Below are 16,917 nucleotides of genomic sequence, written 5' to 3'. Positions count from 1 at the left end.
ACCTGCACCATTAAACTCAATGCTACGAGTGAGCGAGCTGTCTGAGGTAAGATGGCCGCCAGGTGATGACGTTAGAGACTCCGACGTAACACATCTAGCCTTTATATATCTATGGCCGTCGCCATCTTGTCCGCATGTCAACACGCACCACTTGTGGATATCCGAAAATGGTAAAGTGGCGGGACGTGGGTGAAGCTGAGGTTGCTGGTTGCTGAAACCACACCCGCCTAGTTTGACGTTAGTGACAGCAGTAGCAGTTCAACCGTCACTCACGTGGCCACACCCTTAATTATGCAGAACTTTAAGGTTTAATATAAATTAAATGGATGAGTTACAAAAAAATTCACCCCTCCCACAGTTGCCACGAAGAGCAAAATTAGCTATACAGACCAAAAAAATTTTTGTACCAGGCTGTAAACATATTTTTTCTGCTCTAAAGATGGGCATTTTAACATAGGGGTCTATAGGAATTGAATCCCTTTTGGGAGTTTAAGTCACTTCCATATTGGCTTCATCAGAGAGATCGGTAGGTTGCCCCTCGGTACAACACACAACGGCAAGATGGAGGTTCATTGCAAAACATAATGCTGTAATATTATTTTGGTCAAAGCAATGTTTTATAACCACGCGAGACGGCAAAACGCTTAACTAATATACAGTAGCATGGCTTGTTGACATTATTACTTAAAAATAATCAAGCTTACCATTGAATAATTGTAAACTTTTATTTAAAATTGTATTAAATTATTAAAAGTAAATATTTAAGCAACTTTAATAAATTAAAAAGCATTAATGTGATGATAATAAAAAAATTGGTCTCTCTCACACACACACACACGCACGCACACGTTTTGTGTTTACTTATGTGTGTGTTGTCCCTTAAAAGGGTGGTTATGTTTGCATAGGTTTGTAAAAGGCTTATTCTCCTGTTAAAATCAATTAGCACTGTTGTCCTGTGTGCTTTGGAAACACGCTTTGTCTGTTTGCACGGCTCAGAAGAGATCCCTAATCTGTTTTCTTGGGTTTGAGCTTTTGACAACACCTTGCGCAACTAGTTTGTCCCTCCTTTCAACCCCTGTGAATACTGTACTTAACTCTTTGACATGACACACGGGCAAATGCTTATTCGAAGTTTCTATTAGATAGAAAATGTCATTTATGTTTAACTAACCGAGCAAATCCTTTAAAAATCGCCAAATTCTGCCACCTCCTCTCACCTCCTCCCACACTCTCGAAAAATAAAGTACGAAAGTTGTCACTGGGGTGGTACCTTTAAAAAACATACACCTTTGTACATAAAGGGTCCATATCGGTATCTCAGAGGAAAATTTTTGTACCTAAATAGTACATATTAGGACCTTTGTAGTGACAGCTTTTGTACCTTTATAGATTCCAGCGACTATCACAGCTCCTGTATCTTACAGATTGTGTGTTTAATGCTCAAATCTCTGTGGTTTTCTGGTCTTAAAATATCTCTAAATGTTAAATGGATCCTCATTTTATCATCATGTTTTAATAAGTCTGTAGTAAAGCTTTAAAGTAGCAATAATGTGCTTTTCAAATGAATGACCATCCCGCCACAGACTCCTGCATGTGGTCGCTGCGCTCTTTGATCGCCTACTGCTGAATTATTATCACTGCCAGCCATTTGTCCTCTGTCATTATCTTGAAACAACTCTGTTTTTAAGCAGGAACCCTTGACACACTGCTTTTTGTTATCTAAACTAGTACCTTTATAATTTCAAGAGAAACGATTGTGAAGTTGTCATGTTTCGTTTCTGAACAAACACATTACATACTGTACATGTGTGTGCGTATCTGGTAGGACACTGTGGTGATGTGTCATACGCCAGCAATGGATCATAAAGGTTATAGTCCACCTCCGTTAAAACCACAATGATTTAACCGAAACCTCTGCATGCAAGATGCTTTATATAGATGCCATCTGGTTTTGCGTCCCAATAATCAAACCAATGCAAACTTCTTTTCTTTCAGCCTCCTGTAAGGTGGTTCTTGAAGTGGGTGTTGGTATTATTTTTTAACATGAACAAGGTAAATGCTATTTTATTTATGTGTATATCAGTTCAGTTTAAATTCAACTTTCACCACTTCAATAAGATGCAATTTTGGTGTCTGTATGTGTGTGTGCGCTAAATGAAAAGTCTACGGGGAAAAACATTTTTTTCCTCACACAATCATCACAATATAAACTTTCACATTCGTTTTAGTGTACAACCTTTTTACTTTAATGGTGAAGCAAAGGACAAAATACTGTAGAATAAATTAGATTAAAAAAAATAGCCACAAGCACACTTTTGATTTGTACAACAAAGCTATGCAACATATTGGTATCTTGGTTTCCATATATACAGAATAAAAAATATATTTTTTATTCTTAGTCCACTTATTTCAGTGTCAATTATTTTTGTCTCAATAACAACAAACAAACAAAAACCAAACAGAACATACACAACATGTCTTTCTTTTTATATTTTTTCTTAAATTGTATTTTTCTTTGAATTGTATATTTTTTCTTTACATATTTGTGACCCTGCCAAAACAAAGCTAAGTCTCGAAATCTTATTCTGAGATAACAAGCATCAAAATTTGAATTTAACCATTGCTCTTTGACATGATCTTACTCGGTCAATGTTAAATATATCAAGGTTATATTTTTACCGAATGTTCTTTACATTATGTAGAAAACATATAAACAACTTTAGCTGGGTTTTCACTGGCAGGGTCACATTTAATGGAACATACTGAAAATCGTAAACTTTTCTCAGTCCAAAATATAAGATGAAACATCTTTTTTCTTTTTTTTCTTTTCATTTCTTCTCACAAATTGCTTCATTTTCGACATTGCACAGTGGTTAAATATTCTGTGTTGGGTAGTGAAGATATAAACAGAAACAACTGCAAGGGTGAAAACTTCTTTTGTTTGGATCACATCACTGTAAAAAATGTTGGATCTACTTAAAAAAAATTACTTCAACTGGTAACACTTAAAAAATGTAAGTTTTATCAACCAAAATTTTCTTTAAGTGAAAATTGTAGCTTTATCAAAAATTTTTTTTTCACTTGAAGTCAAATACACTATAAAAAGTCAAAAGTTAAACTTTAAAAAAAAAAAAATAATATATATATATATATATATTTAAATTGGTAACACCTAAAAAAGTATTATTTTTTTCAACTTCAATTTTTTACCTAAAGTGAATTTTTTGGGTGTTTTTTTAAGTTGATCCAACTTTATACAATGTAGGTGTTACCAATCACTTTTTACAGTGTAAGATCCTTTTAATATTTGGTGAAACATTTCTAAACATAAATTCATCTCCCAATTACACCAAAAGTCATTAAATATCAATGCTGCACATTCACTTTTTCAACAATCCACAGTTAAAATCAAACTCAAAAAGGTTGGTTTAAGTGCTGTATTAACCATTTAAACGTCCAGTCCAGTCGCGCATGGACCGTGCAGCAGTGCAAAAGCACACAAAGCAGTGAGCTGCAGTGGGACCTTGACAAAATAATTTAAAGGTGTGAACATCTTTGTAAGGGGGGCAAAGCGTTGCAACCTATTGAGTGAACTCTTCTGAGATAATGTAGGCAACACTAAACTAAATTCTTTGGTGATGTATTAAAAACCCAAATACTATATCATAAAATGCATGTGTACGTGGTGTAGTGCTAATTCTCTCTACGGTCCCTGTTTATTTATAACAATCTGTTGAAATCATGCTTTGCTATGTACGTATGTCTGCTTTGAAGTGCTTCTTGTTTATCCTCTATATTCTATTTGTATATGTGGCTACGCTGATCAAAATTTCGATATAGTGCAAAATTGTAAACGTTTTAACGTCTCTTTTTTTAAGATAACAAAAATGTACAGAAACCATAACATAATAATAACATTATTATTAACAATAGTCAGAATAATTACAATAATAATATAGAGGAATGTTTGGTTCCAGCAGCCCGTCAAACTTCTTTCAAGTATCTCTCAACGACGCACACAAACGTACACAAATACTCCCGAAAGCACACTGTACATACACACACGTTTTGTATACACGGACACACACGACACACATTAAATATACGTACAAAGTAGAAAAAGACGACTTTTTCTTTTTTTTTAGTTCGTAAAAGTAAATAGTTAAGAAACGAAAACAACACCTTGATGAAAAATATATCATAATACTTGACAAGTTGCATAGTTTTGAGATTTCTTTTTCAGGCACCTCATCTACGTGATCTCTCTTTCCGCAGCTCCCGTTCGCGCTGCAAAGTAGGCCGCATAAATACCCTCTGACCTCGCTCCCTTTACTTTGTAACAAAAATATATATATTATATTTTCTTTTCTCTTTTAAAAGTGCCACAGAGATTACTCCGAGTAACAGATACCCATTGAATTTCTAAGATGACCACGCACGAGTGGTCGAGAGAAAGAGAGGTCTGTCAGCTTGAGTTTGTCTTGAGGCAGTGAGATCTCCTTCCTCTACATCCCCTCGTTTTTCTTACCCTTCGAGTCATGGGGCTAAAGTTCTCGCCCCTTCCACCCAACCTTGCTTTTATGTCTCTTTCCCTACCCTTCTTCTTCTCTTAGTCGTCTTACGAACAACCGCATTCTTCTACAATCATATTCTGGATGTCCTTTTTGACAATCTTCTGCTCCTCGTTGTAGTACAGCATGGACATGGCCCGCAGGCGCGTGGGCACGCAACACGACTTGATGTTGTTGAAGGGACTATACCCTCTCATGCGATAGTGGTTGATGACGGTGGAATGGAAAGACAGCGAGTTGCCGGTAATGCTCGCGATGTGGCTCGGACAGTCACCTTCGCAGTAGTTGGCGTGATATCCGGACGGGGCGATGATCCAGTCGTTCCAGCCGATGTCCTTGAAGTTTACGTAGAACTGACGCTTGCAGCAGACGTGCACTTTGCCGTCACATTCCAGGCCCCTTTTGCGACGTTTCCGAAGGGTCACCTCATCCATTTGTCTGACCACTGCCATGAGGAACGGCCGGTGAGATTGCTCGCGTTCGCCGCCTCCTGGAGTCACGAGCACAGGGGTGGCTCGCGCATCGGCGCACAGCGGACACGAGACGCGCAAGCTCAGCGCGCTCCCTCCTTGCTGCAGTAATGCCTGCACGGTAGCCGACACTGAAAACGTGTGCCAGCCGCTGCGGCGCGTGTCCACGGACTTCTCCGCCAGAATCTTTTCCCCCGTGCCCTGCTGCAGGAGCAGCCGAATGGTGACGCTAGCGCGGGTGCGGTTGCCCTTCGGCAGTCGAAGAAAGATCCAGACGTTGGCTTGCTCCACGAGAGACATCTCGCCACCTTCCTTGGAGATGAGAAAGTTGATGAAGCCCGGAGCTTCACCTGAGGGAAAGGAAGAGAGACAGACAAATGTGATTAGTCAAATGAGCTATCTGTTTTATTGTCGTACTTGTTTTTCACTTTAGCCCGAGGCTTCGCTTGACTTTGGAAACAGTATGCCAGCCACATCAGAGCTGACACTGGGAGTGGCGGCATCGGTGAAACAAATACGCTTTGTGAGCACTTTTTGGGGGTTTTTGCAAAACAAACGTCTTTTGTTTCATGATAGGAACATGTAGTTATGTATCCCTTTCCTTCGGAAATGTGAATCAGCTGTTCCTAAGCACACGCTTCCAAACAAACAATCCCTCCCACTCGGCTCTTCCCATACCACATTGAAATTTAAATTATTGAAGGTTTTAACAAGATTTCAACCAACTGCATCACCTCTCCCAGTAGTTAACTGAGCAATTAAGAGCCCGCTTGCCTGGAACAAGGAGTTTGCTGAATGAAGTTTAACACATAATGACCGTAACAACGTACAGCGTGCAGCTGGAAGCAGTGATGTGGCATGTGGCTTGCTGTCTCATTGGATTGTAAATGGCTGCTCCCTCTGGCTTTGATTCACGCTGGGTTATAGACACAGGCAAGGCCTCTGGAAAATCTCAGTTCACGGATCATTTACGTACTTCTAAACAAATCCTCTTCAGTTACCGAGTTAAATCTGATTTAAATCCATTGCACCTTATTTCTAGTTGGTAGATTTCTTGCTTTAAGATTGGTTACCCTGTCAAATCATCTAATATGTGACCGTGTCTGGCTCATAATCTAATAATGAGATTGGGAGTATCAAAGTTTGATTTGAATCTTACTCAGTCAATATTAAAGATAATAAGGATGATTTTATATAGCTGGGAAATGGTCGCATATAATGACGTAAAACTATTATTGCGAGGGATTACTGTAGCTATGCAAAAGGGAACACATAGTATAGTTTAAAATCATAGCATTTGGCAAATGCGTAACTGTAATGGTATTTGACCAAATAATATATTCAAAAAGCATATTTACATAACCATGACATAATTACAGCCACGCCATTTTACAAGTGCATTGGTGCGCGCATTCGCGAGAGCGTATTTAAGGATCCCCGGCCCAAACCCATCTGTCCAAACACAGCCGAGCTTCACAAACGCGGTCTAAAAATAATGAGCTTTTACCAGCGGTGGACAACGCATTGTTTCCCTTTTAATCTGCGCCCAGTGAAAGAAACATTTGCTAAGCTGAGTAAACCCTCTCCACGTCCAAAGAAGAAAGATGACCGCCGCCGTGCGCACGAGAGCATGCGACTCTGCATGCCTCTGAATATGTTTGTCATATTGAAATTTGAGGAGAACTACTACAGACCCGTGCGGTAATCCCTCAACAATAAACACCAATTTAACCGCGAGGGCAGAGTTTGCACAGCTGTCGTGCGCACAAAGATGGAGAATAACATTTACGCATTCCTCCCCACCCCCCTATCCGTGTCTTCAAAAGGGGCGGTAGCTGAAGTATAGAATCACCTGGGAATTTAAGTGTGTGTGTTGGGGGGATGGAGGGATGTCCACTCCTCTTTAAACATGGCTTTAGTTAATGTATTCTATAATCCCCTTTTCTTTCAGGTTTACCTTAGGGGGAATCGCACTCTTTCATCTCCTTGTTGGCCTTCTTTCATATTGTATAGCTTGCAATGGCTGAGCGCTCGAAGCTCAATGGCTTTCGGAGTAAAGTAGTCCGTAAACTGAAGGTTGTTGAAACGCACCTCTTGCGTGGACGTTTATATATCGTTTTTGGTTAACTGTTATTTACTTTTGGCTAATTTGTTGACAATACTGATTAAAGGCAAGCACATGGTGGTGGAAAGCGTACGATGCTAACATTTAGTGGAACCATGCACCTACCATGTTGGAGGAGGTCGTAGTTTTGGTTTAACCTAAAAAAAATAAAAAAAATAGGCGAAAGACCAGAAGGATGAGATGTTTTTGTGGTATCATGAAAGCACATCCTGAATCCCTACAGATATGAAAGATTGTTGACCCGATTTCTTCTCTGACCCAAAAAGATGTTAACGTTGAAAAAAAGGCTGACGGTGGAAATATGACTCTTTTAATGGTGTGTGGGAGTGAATGATATGAGTTCCTCGCCTGTTATGCAACATATTTCAGACGTGGTCCTGTCAGCCATGAGGATAGATTTCACAGACTAAACAACTCTGGCACTTGAGTACGCCGTGTGAGCTACAATGTCATAAAATATTCATAATCATTAAACGTTTGGATAATTCTAGCTTGAACTGAAATTAATAATGCACAAAAAGACAAAATAACGCAAAATTCAATGTTTTATATAAACCTACAGTATACTGGGTTGTTTCAACCCAAACAACCCAGTATACTGTAGGTTTATATAAAACCCAGTGCTTGGTTCTGTACAATATTTTTACCCCAACCAACAGACTGTTCTCACGGAAAGTCGTGTTATAGTCACGAAATTTTTTTTGTGTCACTCACACGAATTTCTATAAACGAAGAGTTTTGTTGCAAAACGAGATAACTCCGTTTTTTTAATTTTTCAGAAATCTCGTTTTTTGGTTGTGCATTCCAATTAATATCAATTCAAATGCAGTTGGTTTGTTTTGAATTAAACCTTCATAACTTAATAAATACAGATAAGTAGCACCATAAAACAAAATAATAACATAATAACATAATAATAAACATGTTTTGACAAAAATATTAAAAACGGATTTATCTAATTTGGCAACGAAACTCTTTAAATAGTTTTTCGTGTCCGTTGCATGACTTTTTTCTGTTTTGTATTGTTTTATCATTGTATTTTCCTATTTTCTTACAATTGTCGCTCGGGGTTAGAATCACTTTCTGTTGCATTTTTAGACATCCTAACCCAAACCCCAACTCCAGGCGAGAATAGTTTTAAAAACGGAAGAAAAACATGTAGCAACCAATACATAAAATTACATCCTAACCCAAACCCCAAATCTAACCCTAATCCCAAGAGACAATGATTTAAAAATAGGAGAAAAAAAATTAGGAAACAATACATAAAATGACACGAAAAAAGTCGTCCCATGGGCACGAAAAACTATTTATAGAAATTTGTGCATGTGACACGAAAAAGACATTCATGCTCAATGCACAAAAAAAATTTAATTTTGTGCCTTAGACATGAATAAATTAATCAAATTGTCAAATTTATCGTGACTATAACACGACTTTCCGTGAGATCATGTTGAGTTAAAACAACCCAACATTTATACACTCAGAAAAAAAGTACACTCTTGCACCTTAAGAGTGAATATTGGTACATCAAAGGTACATATCTGTACTAAATTGTACATTTTAGGACCTTTTCAAAGGGCACCATCCCAATGACAGCTTTTGTACCTTTTTGTGACCATGTGGAGAGACTAACACTTCAATCACACGACATCCTTTAGCATAATAATGTCACTGAGTAGACAACAAAACTATTGCTACCGGTGCACAGCATGTCGCGCAGCATAAACTGCCTTTATGACCTTTTCTACCATAAAAAAGCAATTAAAGCTTATTTCACAACCATAACACTTGTATACGTTCTCAAGCAAGTGTCCCAATATCGGCAAAGCGTTTTTTAATACCGCGTGTCGTAAAACCCAACCATCTTTGATACGTGCTTCTCTTTATCTGGACCTCATCACCCACATGCACCGACAGCAGGTCTGATTTACTGCCCCATCTAAGTCAGGCACCCTGTCCAACAGCAAAAAAGGGAACGATGAGAGTAATGAGAAGAGTTACGGCCGCCCCCCTTCTTCTTCTAACCTTTGGTAAGTATCTGCAGAACATGGCTCAAGGCTGTGCTGAATAAGGACATTTAAAGTTCAATATCAGTGCAATTTTACTTGAGACGTAACAATGTACTTTATATGGGTGATTCTCACGAAACCATTGAAACACCACGGCACTAATGATTTTAGCTTTAAAATGTGTAATATAGTAACATTAAAAAGCATCAGAATTAACACAATACTGTGTTCTACCTTGCACAATGTGTGATTTCAACATAAGAATTTATAATTGGAAATTTTATCTCTTTTTCTGCTGAAATTCTCATTACCGCAATGTGTCCGGCTGTGTTTGAACATGCGTTATGTTGTAATTTAATCAAATTAACACAAAAATATTAAGAAAAATAAATAAATGGATGTTTTGCTAGACTACTTTAGATGACAGAAAAAATATTTACTGAATATTCATGTATAATAACAATGAAGAAAAAATAGGAAAATGATGTGTCCATGCCTGATGTTCTCATCCTCCGCAACACTTTTTGAGAACAGTTTAAGCACACATACAGAATTTTAATAAAGTTTGATTTTGAGTGACCAAGCACATGGACCAGTTACTTCAAGATGGCTACCAGGTAAGATCTTTTTTTTACAGTTAATTTGAAATATTGGCTTGTCAGAATGCTTACACGACATTTTGATTATCATTACCGCAACAGATGCTTATTAAATGTTAATTTAATTAATAAAAGCATAATACTTTGATATTAAATGCATGTGCAGAATCTCCAAATTATGTTCTTTCAGGTTTATCATGTCATTTTGAAAATATGTCAGTGTTGATGTTTTCTGACTGTTGCGGTAATGAGATTTTTTAGGACTAATTTTTTAAATTATGTTACAAAAAGTGTTAAATGATAAGTAAACGTTTTTAAATTAATCTTCCCATTTACTCCCGACTTTGTTTTTCAATGTCTGGTGGGAAAATTTAAGCAATTTTTACATTTTCATGCTTGACATTTTTAAAACCAAGTTTTCGTGAGAATCACCCATATACGATACTTTAGACATTTTAGGCCAGCATCTGCAAGCAATAACCCTCACAAACACGTTTGGATGAGCATAGTTGGCATGATGCTGCAGCATCCTTTGAAGCCAGGCGAGCTTTAAGCAAATGTCAGAAGCGGTGAGGTGTCCCGTAACCTAAGAAAGAGTTTTTCGACCACACTGATGCTAAGGGATATTACCGAGATGGTATTTGAAGAAGCTGCTTTGTATGGTTTAGCAGAAACCCCCAAATAAGCCGAGGGTACTCTCTTATTTACATTGACTAAAAAAGAGATTCTTGGTATGCCATTACTACCATAAAAGGAAGAAAATTTATTCACACCATGCAGCTTCTCTTTTATGCAAAGACATGATATAGGAAAAATAGAGAAGTGTTCCGTCCTTGTTTTTATTATTGAAAGAAGTGCAAGATTTTAGGGTTTTCCCTCTGATGAATTACTCCGAAGAGTAGGAGAAGGAGTAAAAGAAGTAAATATTGAGTCATTGTTTCAGAACATGTCAAGCTTTGAATATGCAACCCACACGCCTAAATGACATCAGAGGCCAAACACTAAGTGGCTACACGTGTACACCGACTGCTATTCCTTTAAAATACTGCACATTTATTATAATATATTTACAGGGTTAAGATTGTATTTTGTGTCGGGTGTTATTTCTATGTCAAGATATCCGTGCATTTCCGAAGAAAATACTTTTGTTTGTTTTATATTTATTAATCGGCGGTTCTGTTATTCCTCAGTCTTTAGTGCCGGAAAGTCTGCAGACTAAAGGTCTTTCATTATTCGCAGTGCTATGCTAACATACACAAGCACTGATTAGATGTGGCTGCAGGCTATACGTTTAAATTCAGAGTAATCAGCCTTAGCATGTAACCCTTATTTAACCAACACACTGTATGTAGAAAATAATAGTTTACACAACTATTTCCTTTAATAAAAGCAGCATGGCTGAGATTCTGCAGTTGGCGGACACATCTTCATCAAGGCCATTTCTACCTCTAAATCTAAATATATATATATATATATATATATTTAATCCTACTAGTTGAAGTCTTTACCGTACAGCAACATGTAAAATATTAAAATGTATATTATATTATCAAACAATGATTAAATGCGTTTAAGTACATCATACGGTCTATATGTGCTGTAGTATGTGAGACCATTACGAGAGCATTAGGTTTTTTTCTGGATGAGACTCCAGACAGACAGTGAATGCATACAGTAAGTCTGGTGCTTATTCGCATTATTACAGCTGTCTAAACACTTCAAATCAAATCTGGGGTGTAATAAGAACCAATATGCAGAACAATGCATTGTCGAAAATCAATGACGTCTGTGCCAAAATATATTACGCGGTGTTGCATTGCAGACTAAATGATATTTGTGCGTCCTTCGTGATCTATAATCATTTTATACTATTTGACATCTTACTGTCTGTTGTGACTGCAAGTGTCTGCCATCATCAAGCCGCATTCAATCCCCCCTTGTGGTAGAGTATGAGAACAGCTCAGTTTTGGAGGATTTGCACTCGTGAATACCTGTATATCACATATATAGTCGCCTTACAGTATGTGCACATTATCGCGAGATGACACGGTTATGGATTTGGCGGGAAGGGGCGAGGGAATTTATGAACTTGTATGCGAATGTAAATGGAAAGAGAGGACGTGTCTTAACCCTTTAACTGGCGCAGCCTTTTTTGAGTGGGGGGTTGGTGAAAAGGTGATATACACCTTTAAATTAATTTAACTCTGGCATTTTTTTTTTTTTTTTTTGGTCCAGAAGCCTAATTTTGGTTTTAATTGTGGTAATTTTTGGTTTTAAAGAAGACACTTTTTTTTTTAAAGCAGTTTACATTTATTTGTAATAAATAAAAATGCAATATAGTATAATTTTTAATACATAAAATTGTCAAAAAACTGAGGTTTGTGCTGGTTTGCTTTGAGGTTTGCTGCATACTTGTGTCACAAATGAATAAATTACAGTTACTGCATTATTATTACTGCTAAAAGGTTTTGAAATATGAAAACTACATTCTTAGACCTTTCCAACAATATATAGTTTGTCGTGATAGATTAACATTTACATAGAAATATTGAAATAAACGTAGGTGTCCCGCTCATGGGACAGCGCCAATTAACGGGTTAAATACATATTTGTTTGATTATAAGTAGGGATGCACCGATACCACTTTTTTGGAATACGAGTACGTGCTTTTCAGAACTTGCCGATACTGATACTGAGTACTTAAATAAAAAAAACATGATTTAAATTTACAGGTAACAGCTTTAGTCATATAATTTAACAAAAAAACAGAAGTTTGGAATTAAGAACATTTATTTAAAATGAAAAGCACGTTGTATGCAACATATTACAGAATAAATAATTATAAAACAGTATTTTTTTCAGTTTGCTGTAAACTCTGCCTCTTTGGACAACACAAGAGGCATTAACCCTTTACACACCGCTCAAACATAGACATTTCTCAGACCGTGGTATCGTTCCACGCTATCAGGGGACTTTTAACGAGTACGATTACTTTAGAAAATGTGGTATCGAGCCCGATACCAGTATCGGTATCGGTGCATCCCTAATTTTAAGTAATGCTGGTTTTGATAGTAACATACAGTGTACGAATAATTTTCACCTTAAGCGTTCGAGAACAAATGCATTTCTATAGCGCTTTTGCGTTAAGGCAGTGCAGACGTATAAAAAGAGGCATATGAAATGTATAAAATAGATGGTAATTGCAAAATACACAATACCAACAGCAAAAACAATAATTAAGATATTGAAAACTAATAGAAGTGTTGAAATGATAAGATTACTTGTATTAATAAGTTACATGTAGTTTTGTAATTTTTAAACTAGTAACACTCTGGTTGTTTTCATCACTTCATGGTATTATACAAGTTTTTACTTGGCACCTTTCTGATAAAGCATCCACAGTTTAAAGATTCCAGTTGCAGTCAAGATAAACTCAAACTAATGTCAAATTATACATCGTTTTTCCCATATTCATTCATTACTCACTGTTTGGACGCATCTCGTATCCGCTTATTTTTCCACTACTTTATAAATTGCTGTCTCTACAAGGCTGCGCCGTCTTTTTTAGCTCCCCAGAGCCGTGAAACATTCATCTTTCAGACAAGCAATCCAATTGCACCGTTTGCTGCTTTTTAGGTCTGACACATCTGTTGAGTGCTCCTGCAGCACACGGCGGGCTCTCCTGTCTCTCCGTGTCACTCATGACCCGTTTGAGCTGTGTGACTCAGAGAAGAACCCGATCTCTCCTCACATCACGGGCTCGACAGCACCTTTGAACAGCGCACGCTGCAGCCGACGATGCCTTTGAGAACCGACACAAAGGCAGTTTCTTTTTTTACAAAAAAAAGTCACTATATTGGAGGCTGTCAGTCCCTGGGGAAGCGCTCCTGTGCAAAGCTTATACGGCTGGAAGCCCCGGGGGCCTTCGCGGATAATCACTGATTCTCTAAACCAGCAGGAGGTTTGTAGGAACCTCGAGAGGGGGAGCAGATTGCCGTGCCGCAGCCCTAACTGCTCTCTCTCTGACTTTTAAGTGGTGGCAACAGGTTTCCCTAAACTCTTTTTTCTCAACCGAACAACACTTGTATGGTAAATTTACTTTAGAAATTTGGACTTACCGGCTTCGGCAAAAGTGATAATTTCAGTCTGTTCCGACTGTTCGGTCTCCGAGCGCCCGCTGGCCTCGTCCTCAATCAGGACGCTCCCGTCCTTGGCAACCCGCCCCACGTGCACCTTTCGGATGGCATTGAGAAGTGCGGCGCGAGGCACCGGGTGTGTGATGTTGGGGCGTTCTTGCAGGTGCAGCATGTTGAGTATGTGTCTCTTCACTGCCTCCACCACATCTTGCTGGGCACCCTCGTCCTCGCCCTCCTTTCGAAGCCGTGCCAGGGCGCAGGACGGACAGTCCGTGGAGGCTGCCTGTTCGGACGTTGCCAGGCTCCCTTTGGTGACCATGGCACTGAGAGAGCAGGTCTGGATGAGCAGCAGGAGGATCCCGCTTAGTAAAGGGAGATGGGGCATCCTTAAAGTTACTTGAAAAGTTCCTTCTGAAAATAAGAGCTAAACTACAAGGAATAGAAAAAGTGAGGAAAAAAGTGTAATCCTTTCTAGTAAGGGTGCTGATGGAAAAGCAGGAACGGTGGGTTTTTCCTTCTTCAGGTCCTTGAGAAGTTTGTATGGGACGGGCAGTCGGCTTCTGGATGTGCCCCAGGGAAGCAGTGCGCTCGTAAGAGGTCTGGGACTGCTCACTGTGCAGGAGTTGAATGGTGGGCTGGCTCTTTCACTGGCTCTTTCTCCCCTGTCTCTCTGTTCAACCTTCTTTACACAGTAATTATACTTCCCTCCCTCCCTCTCGTCCTCTTTGCTCCCTCCCTCTCGGTGCGTTTCCTTTTTATTTATTTATTTTTCTAATTGTTCTAGAGTAACTTTCCCCCTCGCAGGGCTCATGGACCTACGCAGACATGACAAGTGATTTGTTGGTAAGTGCTTGCTATGCTTCAGTCCACACCTCTGTGTCTGACTTAGTCATAGTGCAGTCTGCAATGATGTTCATTCATATGTAAGCTGCTGCTTTTTTATATATAAGTGCCGTACTACAAACGCACTCGTATTTGATTGTGATTCTGTATTCATCTAAATAAAGCATTGAGCGTGAGCTGTCTTTTCCCAGCCGTGCAATATTGTCTCAACACATCATTTCCTCTAAAATGTGTTAGCCAATTTTGGTCAGTTGTAGACCACAAAAGTTTTCACAGAATTCAAATTTTCTGCCTAACTTACTGTTAAAGAAGCGGCGTCTTGACGTCACGTTAAAGTATGATGTCGCTCATTCTTCCCCTTTACTGCCGCAACACATGCCGTGTGGAGATTAACCAGGAAGTGCCCGGAAGGCTAACTTCCTGTTTAATTGGTCGAGGACAGATGTCTGGGATTCACGAGCAGCTGTACTTTGTGACATCATCAAAGACTGTGCAGAGGGCATGCGTGGGTCGTCCGTCTGCGTATCAGCCAAAACTGATGTGTAAGGGATCCCGCAGTCATACGAGTCAGAAGACACCGTAGTTAAAAATCTTCACCATATAAGACGTGGTGCTCTAGTAATGTGTGTTACTCAGACGGCTCTGATTCAGGAGACCCCCCTTCACGATGATGCTGGTTGAGGTCAGTGTCTAATGTCTGCCATGAGAAAGTCAATGTCTAGTTTTAGGGATGTCTAGAAAGTGGGTGACAAAGTTTTTCATATATATTAATCTTTAGGGTCTGTTATCCAATTTTTATTTTTATTATTACATTTTGTCTTTTATACAAGTAAATCTGGGTCTGAATTTCTTTAGATATTATTATATTAATTTATTCATTGTTATAGCATTAATGTTAATAAGTCTTATTTATATTCACTATTATTTAAATATGATTTTACTTTTTTATAACTTTTTTGTTATAAATCACCTTAGTTTGATGTAGATATCTGGGTAAGGTAGACTTTACTTGGGTAATTATATTTTGTATCACTGTAACATAGGAGTTACTCCCTCTTGTGGTACAAAATGCTTATTGCTGAGAGTTATAAGGGCAAGAATTGCTACTGTACATACAAACATTACTTAAAAATGTGAAAAATAATAATAAAAATAGATATATAATTATACTAATAAAATAAAGACATGCTTTTATATAAATACAGTATTTTTACTCTTAAATTTGGTGTTTAATAAAAGTCTAATCTAATAAATACTTCTCAAAATAAATTAATGTGTATCAATAAAAAATAAAGAAGATATTTACAATCAATATCATTAAGTTTAACTTCTATAGTTTTGTGTGTTTTCATTGTAATATGCATATATCTTTAATTTAGAGAATTGAACAGCCATCCTAGTTGGTTTTATGCATTTGACAAAATGATTTTTTCAACAGTGCATTCATACTATACTTTGTAATTTTATTTATTAGATTAGTGTGTGTGTTCCCTAAACCCATGACCTTTGCATTAAAGGATTAGTCCAATTTCTTAAAAAAAATCCAGATAATTTACTCACCACCATGTCATCCGAAATGTTGATGTCTGTCTTTGTTTAGTCGAGAAGAAATTATGTTTTTTGAGAAAAACATTCCAGGATTGTTCTCATTTTAATGGACTTTAATGGACCCCAACACTTAACAGTTTTAATGCACTTTGAAATTGCAGTTTCAAAGGACTCTAAACGATCTCAAACGAGGCATGAAGGTCTTATCTAGTGAAACGATTGTAATTTTGACAAGAAAAATAAAAATATGCACTTTTAAACCACAACTTCTCATCTTCCTCAGGTTGTGTGACGCGTCAGCGTGACCTCACGTAATACGTCATCACGTCAAGAGGTCACGGATGACGTATCAAAACTACGCCACCAGTGTTCACAAGTGTGGAGAAAGAGGACCGTCCTGACGTTGTTGTATGTCGAATGATACTAATTAATGTCTTTGTGTCAGTTTATTGTTTAAAATGGTCCGCAAATGTGCGTTTCATATATGTAACACGTGACCTTTCCACGGCATTACACAATTACGTGAGGTCGCGCTGGCTCATCACACAGCCGGAGGAAGAAGAGAAGTTGTGGTCTAAAAGTCAATTTTTTTGTCAAAAATGACAATTGTTTT

At 38.1% G+C, this 16,917-nt stretch overlaps 1 protein-coding gene across 1 annotated transcript; it reads right to left on the bottom strand.

The window, feature by feature from the left end:
* Positions 1–2,211: 2,211 nt before the first annotated feature.
* Positions 2,212–14,568, bottom strand: inhbaa (inhibin subunit beta Aa). Its single transcript, XM_055182620.2, has 2 exons — positions 13,896–14,568; positions 2,212–5,391 (listed from the first exon to the last, which is right to left on the bottom strand). Exons 1-2 carry the CDS (start codon positions 14,296–14,298, stop codon positions 4,619–4,621), a joined length of 1,176 nt encoding a protein of 391 aa, XP_055038595.1. The 5' UTR covers positions 14,299–14,568; the 3' UTR covers positions 2,212–4,618.
* Positions 14,569–16,917: the final 2,349 nt, after the last annotated feature.

Source organism: Misgurnus anguillicaudatus, chromosome 25, assembly GCF_027580225.2.
Source record: "Misgurnus anguillicaudatus chromosome 25, ASM2758022v2, whole genome shotgun sequence".
Taxonomy (NCBI): Eukaryota; Metazoa; Chordata; class Actinopteri; order Cypriniformes; family Cobitidae; genus Misgurnus; species Misgurnus anguillicaudatus.
Note: the sequence above shows the minus strand (reverse complement) of the source record. Positions and strands in the feature narration are given on the sequence as shown.

Excerpts from the sequence above, each read along its gene's own strand:
- inhbaa (XM_055182620.2), bottom strand. The coding sequence starts at position 14,298 with ATGCCCCATCTCCCTTTACTAAGCGGGATCCTCCTGCTGCTCATCCAG. Across the intron at positions 5,392-13,895 it reads TATCACTTTTGCCGAAGCCG|GTGAAGCTCCGGGCTTCATC; the intron begins GTAAGTCCAAAT and ends CCTTTCCCTCAG.